The sequence below is a fragment of the Castanea sativa genome, chromosome 6 (assembly GCF_040712315.1).
Source record: "Castanea sativa cultivar Marrone di Chiusa Pesio chromosome 6, ASM4071231v1".
Taxonomy (NCBI): Eukaryota; Viridiplantae; Streptophyta; class Magnoliopsida; order Fagales; family Fagaceae; genus Castanea; species Castanea sativa.
In genome coordinates, this window is record NC_134018.1 from 26,415,828 (window position 1) to 26,426,159 (window position 10,332).

General features: G+C 36.8%; 1 protein-coding gene across 2 annotated transcripts; it reads right to left on the reverse strand.

Annotated features, from left to right (window-relative positions):
* Nucleotides 1-705: 705 nt before the first annotated feature.
* LOC142641418 (uncharacterized) lies at nucleotides 706-9,877 on the reverse strand. 2 transcript variants are annotated; one of them, XM_075815855.1, is made up of 6 exons: nucleotides 9,561-9,877; nucleotides 4,100-4,509; nucleotides 3,902-3,954; nucleotides 3,511-3,548; nucleotides 1,850-2,441; nucleotides 706-1,203 (listed from the first exon to the last, which is right to left on the reverse strand). In XM_075815855.1, exons 1-6 carry the CDS (start codon nucleotides 9,575-9,577, stop codon nucleotides 988-990), a joined length of 1,326 nt encoding a protein of 441 aa, XP_075671970.1. In that variant the 5' UTR covers nucleotides 9,578-9,877; the 3' UTR covers nucleotides 706-987. The 2 variants fall into 2 exon arrangements, with proteins under 2 accessions (XP_075671970.1, XP_075671969.1); XM_075815854.1 differs by having other exon boundaries at nucleotides 3,887-3,954; nucleotides 9,561-9,858.
* Between the last annotated feature and the right edge of the window lie 455 nt (nucleotides 9,878-10,332).

Consider the following 10,332-nt stretch of genomic DNA (forward strand, 5'->3'; position numbering starts at 1 on the left):
TTTAAAAAAATAAGAAGTTTAGAAATGTTTTTTTAATTAAAAGAAAAGAAAATTTTAATTAAGTTATTATTTTTATAATTAAAATGCTGAGATAGCATTTTTAAAATACCAAATAAATTTTTTAATATTATTTTAATGACCATGTTAGCATTTAGTTGTGTCAACAATGTACTCTGTCTTCCACATAGGCAATTTCCATTAATGAGATAATGGCGAGTACTAAAATAAAAAACAATTATTCAATTTTAAGGACTACATTCGAAAAAAAAAAAAAAAAGTGGGGACCAAAACAAAAATTGGCCTAAAATGTAGAGACCAATTTTTTTTTTTTTTTTTTTTTTTGGGTGTGAACTTTAACTACGTCGCTAGTTATTTTGGCTAAAAAAAATTAAAAAAATGATTATTGCAGCAGGGTAGGGAAAAAGACATCAAATTTTTCACCTAATTGATGAAATTCTGCTCCTGAAGTGTCCCCAATCCATTGTACTATCAGAAATTCACTTCAATCTCAAACTAGAAACCTGACCATAGCTTAGAATGGTTGCAGCCCAGCCAAATTGACATCCTTTTGGCATCAATCTAAGCTAGGGTTGGTTGCATCATTAGTGCATATATGCCAAAATAAGCATATCATAATATAACGAGGGCAGTTAGCCCCATTATTAATTATAAGCCAAAATAAGTAGATTAGAATACACGAGAGTATATGCAAACAAAACAATATAGAGAAAGAAGAATTTGTTATCCTCCGTTTGGGAAAAGAAGAATTGAAATAGCAGTTATGATGAAAATTATGCAAGGGGGAAGAAATGAGAATCAGGATCTTACAACTAATTAAAATAGGAATGGCTATTGTAAAATTCCATTATTTCTTCAAATTAATAACCATCAACAATTGAGCAATGCACAAGGTATAACTCAGACAAGAAGACGATCAAAATTAGAAAGAGTGGTCACCTAAGCTCATTCCTCAGTATTTTTATTGGATCAGTTATCAGAGGATGATGCTGCCAGAGCTTCTCTATCCATGGATTCAGATTTTTTTATTCTGGCCACTTGGATCTGATCAGCAAGTGAGACTTCTCTTCGCATTTTTTCTCTCTTTACAATTTCTAGGTCCAATTTCTCTAAACCTCCAAAATGCGATACCACTGTGTTCCCCCAACCAGTGACTTGAACATTTACAGATCCCTTAATGTGAACCTGAAGACAAGACAGAAAATAGGTTTATACAACACTTGAATTTCATTACAGAATTACATTATTCAGATACAAATAAATACAATGTGTGGTACAGGTACCTGAAAAAACCGAAAATCAGATCCATAGTATAAAATGCTTTTCCCATGAGTAAATATGGCCCCAAGGGGAGGGGCAGGGGAGGGTGATTCAAACTAGTTATCTTGTGGTTCCCTATAAAGAACTCAGGGTATAGCATCTCTCCCAGATGAAAACCCAGATTGTTGGGTCCATCTCACTCCAAGTTGTGTCATAGCAATAAAGAAGAATAAGAGGCAAGCTTAAAGAGAAAACCGAAGAAAGCATTTCCATCTAGCTTAGGAACTGACGAGTAACAAAATTCTGCTAATAAATTCTCCTTTTGTCACTCTCAAGAGATGAAAAGATTTTTTTCCTGCTTTTCAATTTCTATATTCATACTTCTTTTTTTCTGCTAGAGCAACCTTTCTGCCATTTAATCACCATTCACCAGTACTAGAAACAATTGCTTTATTAACCTCCTTAATTCACCAACAACCATGACAAGCTTAATGATAGCATATTTATTACAGAATCTATTTAATTCATGAAAATCATAATTCAAATCCATGAAGTCCCCTAGGTGATTTACCTTCGTTAGTTTCTGCTTAAGTTTTGACACTTGGGGAACTGCAAAGTCCTCTTTGTCTTCCTTTAACTTTCTCTGTGTCTTTCTTTTAATCTCTCCTCTTGCTCTTGCCTTCTCTTCCCGTTCTTTTCTCTTTTGAGCAAGCCTTGATCTTATCTTTCCCATCTCCTTTGCCTTTGCCTTTTCTGCAGTCCATTGAAGCTGTTGGAGAACCATTTCTTGTTTACTCTTATTGAAACTATCCCAATCTAGCTCTTGTTGGTCACTTCCTCCTTTCTTAGCCACTTTTGCTATACTTTCTGCCCATGAAAGAATGAGTCTCTCTGCTCTTGCCTTTGCCATCCGCTTTGCCTTTGCCTTTGCCTTTGCCTTTGCCTTTACTGCAATCCACTGAAGCTCTTGGTGGACTATTTCTTGTTTCATCCTATCATAGCTATCCCATTCTAGCTCTTGCTGGTTGCTACCACCATTCTTAGCTGCTTTCGCTATGCTCTCTGCCCATGACCAAAAGAACCTTTCCCTTGAATATTTCAATTTCAAACGCTCTTGCCAGACACATCGAAGTGAAGAGCTTATTTTTGCCTTGATACGATCACTGCAAAAAGGTTAATAGTGTTGACTTCAGTATGGCAACCATTCATGCTAGAGGTCAAGAAAACTTAAGTTGTAGGACACCATCAAGCAAAGACAAGTTATGAGTCAAAAGGGGACAGGGACCTCAAATTCAGGTATGTCTTTAAGCATAAGGTGAACCTAGAACAAAGTAAGATTGAATTCTACCAGCCACAAGAAGTTTCTTGTTGACCATGAGACAGATAATTAATCGTGATTGAAAAGAACTAGCTTTCCAACCCTGAGATAATCCTACAACTTTTTCTTTCTCTGTCTCTTTCTTTTTCCTTAGTTAATGAAATGTCTAAAATGAGATTTTCACAGATAAGAGAATGTCTTGGAGACCCATCTAAGAGAAACCAAATGAATTCTTTGTTACAATTCTCTTTCTTTTAAGTTCTCAGAGAAAAGAGTTCTTGTAAAATGGGCTCTCATTCATACATACATTTCCACACACAAAATTGAATTACGTTGTTAAACAAATCACTTTACTTCATTTAAGTAACACAAACAGTTGCTTTCTATCAGATAAAAAAAAGGCACACAAACAGACTTAACATACAAATTCAATGCCCACATGCCCCACAAAGGCATTTAATCTGACAAGCATCAATCGCTGGAATTTCAGTAATTTTTAGTGTCCCCAAAAACATAAAATGGCAGTTATAAGACACCTATGATCCTTATAATTTCAATTCCCCATGTCTAGTTACCAAATTCCTTCCATAAAAATCTTGAATTGCTAAAATTTGATCTGATGTCTCTTTTTTCTTTCTATTTTCCAGCCTATCTATACTTCAACACAGAAGTCAGTAACATATCCTTCCTTCTCCTAAATGAATTTTGTTTCTCATATATAATAGAATATCAACCAAAAGAATGTTTAAAACCAGAAACTCATACTTGGTTCTAAGCTTTTTAGAGTTTATTATTCACTTCACATTCCACAAAACCAAAGCATAACCCCAATATTTAATTTTCAATATAGTAACATTTAGCATTTTTGTTGATTAAAATAAATATGAAAAAGATTTTGGGACTAAAAAGATTACCTGTGAGGACGTGGATGTTCAGACATCTTCTTCCTAACCTGAAAATTGTTGACAAAGAAATGGGAAAAAGTGTTCTGAAAAAAAAAAAAAAAAAAAAAAAAAAAACACAGCAACAACAAAAAGAAAAAGTATGGTGTGTACCTACTAACAGATATAGAATTAAGGAAGCAAGAAAATGTGATCCAAAAGGGTTTCCTTTTGATTGTAATGCAGCAAGAATAAGTTTTCTCTTTACACTGAAAAATTCTGCAAAAAGTTTTGACAAAACGAAAATCCAAAATTCTGCACAAACAATGCTACGGTTCTGTATATGAATGTTACCTACTATTTAAACAACATCCTGTGCAAAAGGAAAAGATCCTAAAGTTAACTGAACCTTACATGACTTCACCTTGGGGTCTCTCAAGGCTTCTAATGTTCTTTGCTTGATACGATCACGGGTTTCTGATTATATAGTATATTGTCACTTCAGAATAAATTAATAATATATATATATATATATATATATATATATATATTTTTGTGAAATAAAAAATTTACATTCAGTAAGATCAAAATACGACATATAAAATTAACATTCTGTAGTTACCTGCAGTGTGTTTCTTGCCTTTGTTCCATGGCACTCTTCCCTTGTTTGCTAACCCTATCTTTCTCCGCCGTTGCCTTTCCTTATGATCTTCAATGGTATCTTCAGAGTCATTGCAAACTACTTGATCCTCCTCATTTAAATTTTGGTTCTCAGAAACTTTTGACTGGTCACACTTGCCAGAATCAGATGCATCTCCCACATCAACACTGATTTGTAAGGCTCCAAAAGGATGAACTCTTGGACAGCTAACAAAGGTAAATGAGGGAGACATGTTCTTCACCATAGCTACATGATGATTAAAGTGCACTGTGTTTACGTTGCATTGAGTGTCTTCCACCACATAACCAGAGAGTGGCCACAAAAATGTAGTTGGAACATTATTGGAAGGATAGTGTAGCAAGGAATACCTCCTAATAGAAGATCAAATGAGTGATTAAAAAGAAACATTCATCACTAACTATAAATATGCAAAAAAAAAAAAAAAATTATATTTGATCCGTTGAATCTAGAAAATTGGATTTAGTCGAATGACATGAGACCTCTGCCTCCCCCACCCCTCCCCCTCTCCCACCCTCACCCTCCCCACCAACCGCCCCAAACTTCCTCTCTTTTCCACTTCCTACCACCGGCAATCCCACATTTTCCTTCTCTCTCTCCCTATCCTTTTTTGTTCCCACCCCAATTCCCACCTTTTGGTTTTCCATCGTACACATTTTGTCACCCCTCTAGTTCAATCCCACCATCACACCCCTCACAATCATCTACACTGCCTAAAAAACCTTCCGTGACTACACCTCCGCTATCTAATATTGTTACCAAACCAAATACCTCTTCACCTTTATCTGATCATGGGGGCAAAAAAGTTTCTTTCTGTATTGATGCAAAGTTTTCCTCTTTTACTTTTAACGGAGGGCAGCCTGACTCGTATGCTATCCACGAGTGCAGCCGGCATGCCAAGCATTCTATTTGGGTAGGATGTAAAGGCTTTGAGTGGATTCTTTCGTGTTTTACTGATATTCGTGATTGGGTTCCGGGGAAAGTTTCTCTTTGTAAACGGTTCCGGGAAAATAGTAAGTTATTGGAATTTTGTGGGAGATCGAATAAGACTGGCATTTTTGTGGTCATAGCAGAGTACTATGGTGGGGCTCGTCGAGGGTGTGCTATGATACCAGCATGCACTAACCATTGGGGGTGGTCTTTGTTTCACAAAGAGTTGGGTTTCTTCTTCTCTAGTGATAAATCAAGGCCACGTAACGAAGGAGGGAGCGGTGATTTTCTGCCAGCCAATGGTGGCCGGAATAGGCAAGCTGGGAATAATTATGGGAACCAGCGGAAACTTAGGAATTTTGAAATTTTGGGAGATAAATTGGAAAATAACGTGATTCTCGGAGATTCTAACAAATTAAATGGTAGACCCACACGTGCATTTATGTGGCGTTTGGTACGAAGGAATGTAGTTATTCCTATGTTTGGTTTCATTGGGAATCTCTTAAGATTCCTAGGAATGTGAGATGATAATGTTTGGTTTATTCCAAGAATCTTAAATGAATTATTTATTTTTCCCATTCTATCCTTAGATTTGAATATGAACTACCAAGTCATTTTCAAAAAAAATCTTCCTCTAAATAAATAATGAAAAACCAAATATAAACTATTAATTATGACAAATTCATTAAAATTATAGTCTAACATTTCAAAATGACAGGTACAATACAAAAATAACTATTTAAATTCTCAAATGCTTTTATTCTTAATAATAATTTTTAAAAGAGTTTAATCCATAATAATTTGTTTTATATTTTATCTTAATTGCTTTAAATGATAAGGAAAAATGGTTAAAATTATCAATTTATAAAAGATACAATTTCCTTTAAGCTTGGGAATCTGGATTCCCACCTGTTTTAAAGGGAATCCACATTCCTACTGAGGGGGGATCCAGATTCCCCTAGCATCTGATTCCTTAACATGATTTGTAACTAGACATGGGAATCTTTAAACATTCCTAGGAATCCTAAAACATTACCCCGTACCAAACGCCACATTACTTTTAAGTTGACTGCTGAGAACTTGGCTTTGAGAGTTTTTAAATCTGAAGATGGGAAGAAAAAGTGCTTTAGGCTAAAGCCCAACAATACTAAATATGGGCCTTTAAAGGTGGAAACCTGGATAAAGCCCAGTGTTAAGGATGGGCTCTCTAATGAAAGGTGCAAGGCCTCTTATTCCCACTAATACTATGCACGCTGATTCTGGGGAAAGCCCATTTAGTGGTCACGACAAATCCTAAGGCTAAAGCTAAAGGGCTTTTAGCCCAATCTCATGCGCTAGAGATTGGGGGTTTGAAGCCGATACATGGGACAGTCGACGAGAGCTCGAACGCTGGCGGGTGCATGCCGATGGAAGTTTCCGGTGCACCAGGGGCCGAGACAGACATGGAGAGAGTGTGTAGATCCTCTGTGGTGGATCCCAACTCTGGCAAGGATGTTTCTTCAGCGGTGACAGATTCCAATGTCGAGGAAACACATGGTGAGGCACTCCAATCCTCTGGGGTCACCGGAGATATGTTGGTAACCTCAACGATTACGGCTATGAAGTCTCCAATTACGAAGTCATGGTCTCATCGTCGACATCAGTGGGTGAATCAAAATCATTTTTCCCCTTTGTCTAAGCTACGTAATGAGATGGGTGTTGAGTTTGGGGAAGGGGAAGATCAAGATGAGGATTTTAGTTAGTACCACAAAGTGGCGGTACAGCCGAGGTTAGTGTATTCTGCTGGGTTTTGTCAAAATGATTCTGGGCTTCTTTTCCTACCGTGAGACAACAGTGGGGCCAATAACTGTGGTGGTGGTAGTGTGGTGAAAGAAAACTGTTTTTTGGAGTGTAATCCTCTATCTCAGTGGGATCCCAATACACTCAATGAGTTGGTGATGCAGGAGGAGCTCGGGTGGCAGAAGCTGAACCAAATTCAAGTTGGGTGTCCTAGCTGATGAAAGATTTTTGTAATATGGTGGGTTTTCCTATTGTGAAACATGAAGCTCAATGTTTGGCCCTGTTTCGCCTTCTTGAACAGGAATGTCTCAAGGTGATCGATGATGGGGTGCCTAAGCGACATGCAAACTCAAGGACAGGAGGTCACAAGGGGCTTGTTTCTAATGCTAATTATGATGGTGTCTCTTCTAGGAGTAGAAGCAGAACTTCTTCGAATGTTGTTGGGGTTGTTGAAAGTTTTAAATGACTCAACGCCTGCTTTCTTAGAATGTAAGGGGGCTTAACAATCCCCAAATGTGATCTTGTAAGGATCTTCTAAAAGAGTGGAAACGTGATCTTGTATGTTTTCAAGAAACAAAAGTATCTTCCATCGACATTGCTTTTGTTCGGAGTTTATGGGGTAGTCCTTTCATTGATTGGGCCGTTTTGGATGTTGTCCAGACTTCAGGAAGGGTCTTGCTAATTTGGGATAAGAGGATTTTTGAAAAGATAGATGTAATTGTTGGACATTTTTCTATTGGTGTCTTATTGAGAATGGTGGTGGATGACTCTGTTTTGGCTTGTACAGTGTGTATGGCCCCAATGATGATGGACAGCAGTCTATTTTGTGGGAGGAGTTATCACAGGTGCGTGCCATGTGGCACATGGCATGGTGTTTAGTAGGAGATTTCAATATTATAAGGTACCCAAGTGAAAGGTTTGGCTATTAGTCTTTTAGCCCTGCTATGTTTGCATTCTTGGATTTTATAGAGTAATTCTTTAGTTGTGAGAGTGCCTTTGTGCCACCTTTGTAGCTCCTATTTTCTTAGTGAAACTTTCTCCTCAACTTTGTCCAACCCATGGACGTAGGACTAAGGCCGAATCAAGTAAATCTTTGTGTTCCCATGTGAAATTACTTATTCTATTTTTGCATAGACCACCAATTTTTTGGTTACATACATAACAAATAGATATCAAAGCTTCCACTATCACAACAAATTGGTATCAAAGTCCTGGGTTCTTTGTTTGGATTATTTTAGTTTTGTTTTTGGATTCTTTGTTAAAGCAACTGATTTTTCCAATAACCATCAAATCTATTTGGTTGTGTAATTAGAGGTATACTTAGGTTTTTCAAGATGATGACAAACATTTCGTCAGCGGCAAAATTTAAGATAGAAAAATTTAATGGGAAGAATGATTTTAGTTTGTGGCATATTAAAATGTGTCCTTTGTTAGTGCAACAAGGATTGTGAAAGCATCAAAGGGCAAGGATGCTTTGCTAACAAAAGAGGTAAATCTAGATCAAAATCTAGATTGAGAAGTTGACTGGTAAAAAGATTAAGCATTTTATTGGATCTAGATTTTGATCTAGAGTTTCCTCACTAGGTCCCTTTTCATTAGATCTACCTCAGGCAACCAGATATTCAACATAATTATCGCCCTAATTTTTAGAAAGCTTCTTCTCCAACTCCTTAGAATTCAATGCATCTTTTATATTATTAATAGAGATAGTTTTTCGTGCTAAAAAGTAGGTAATGACTAAAAAAATTAGGGCTTGATCCTTATCCTTTATGGCCTGTTTGGATGTTTAAAAAAGGAGGGGGAGTAGAGTAGAGGGAAGGGGAGTAATTCAATTATCTTGTTTGGGAGTTTTTTAAGGAAGGAGGGGGAGGGGTTTGGAGGGGTTTGAAGGGGTTTCAACTACTTCCAACCCCCTCATTTTTAATTCTCCCAAATTAGAGAGATTTGGAGAGAGAGTAGAGCACATAGAATTATTGATAAAGCAAATTACCTAATTTACCCTTATTATATTTATAAAATTACAATGTTAAAAACAAGGGGAATGGCTAATTGCTCCCTTCCCCCTTACTAATTATAAAAACATCCAAACAAGGTGAAGGGTAATCATTCTACTCTACTCTCCTCCCCACTACTCCCCTCCCCTCTACTCTCCTCCTTCTCTAAACTCCCAAACAGGCCATTACTTTTCAATCAATATTCTTTAAATCAAGAATAATTCTATTAAATTCATCTAGATGGTTAAATACGGGTGTGTACCATCTTTCATGAGTGTAGTTGCTACTTAAGGTACAGCTGATTTGTGAGAGACTTGGACTAGCTTAAGCTAGAACCCTACAACTTTCTTCTTCTTTACAACCTCTTTAGAAATACAGAAAATTGCACTAAGAGATATTATTTTTCCTTATTTGATAGCATCGCTGGCAAGGGTTTAGTGCTTTCCAAAATCCTAATTGCACTAGCAAAAAACGCATCTTAACATGCCACAAACGCATCTTTCCAATCATTCACCAATAAGATGCATTAAAAGTTAGACAAGAAAAGAAGAAATTAATCCTCAAGCAAGTGGCAGAGCTTAAACCCAAGCTAAACCCGTGAAAGTAAAGAAAGGAAAACTCGAAACTCACAAGACTGCTCACTATACTAAGACTAAGAGCAAACCCAGTTACAGAAATGGGTTGAGAAGCGAGGAACTTACAAGAGAAAGTGTGGCATTTGATTTGAGAGTGGATGATGACCCGCTTGCAACCAAACCCAGTAGTAGAGCTTCGCTTCTTCTTTTTTAAGGCTAGTTTAGATCTAGGGGAGGGATGGGAGTAGAGTTGGCCCGAAAATTAGATACAGTAACTTGTAAGAAACCACAATCGTTTTGCTGTGCTTTGGAGAGAGAGTGAGAGATGAGATGAGAAGGAATGGAGGTGAAGAGAGAGAGAGAGATGAATAAATCTGAAAGTGAGGAGAGAAGGAAGCGTGAAAGAGGAGGAAAAAAAAGGTGAGGTGTGCGTTGGTCAGCGTGAGAAAGAGGCATGGTGTTGTCAAATGGTTTTTATGCCTTTTTTTTTTTTTTTTTAATATTTTCAAAAACGTCATTTGCTGAAAAATTAAAATTGATACGAGGCAGTTTAAGGGACTATTTGGATTTTATGTTTTCATAATTTATAATTCTATTTTCATCGCCCATAATTTAAAAATGGTAGGATCCATGATTAAAAGGCTTGTTTGGATTTTGTTTTCAGTTATTGTTTCCATTACTCAATTCTCTGATTTTTAAGTTATGAAGACACATAAATGTGTTTTCAGTTTCCAGAACTCTGTTTTCAATGGCATTTTTGTAATTAAACACACATATATGAGACCCACTTTCAGACTTTTGCTCTCTCCAACACACTTTGCCTTCTTTTCTTTTTTTTCTTTTTTTTGTCTTTTATGGGTCTGAGACACACTTTCTCTTTTCTCCTCTTCTTCTTCTT

Bases quoted from the DNA above. Each gene is read 5' to 3' on its own strand.
- LOC142641418 (XM_075815854.1), bottom strand. The intron at 2,442-3,510 runs GTAATCTTTTTA...ACCTTTTTGCAG, and splicing joins GAACATCCACGTCCTCACAG to TGATCGTATCAAGGCAAAAA. The intron at 1,204-1,849 runs GTAAATCACCTA...TCTTGTCTTCAG, and splicing joins TTAAGCAGAAACTAACGAAG to GTTCACATTAAGGGATCTGT.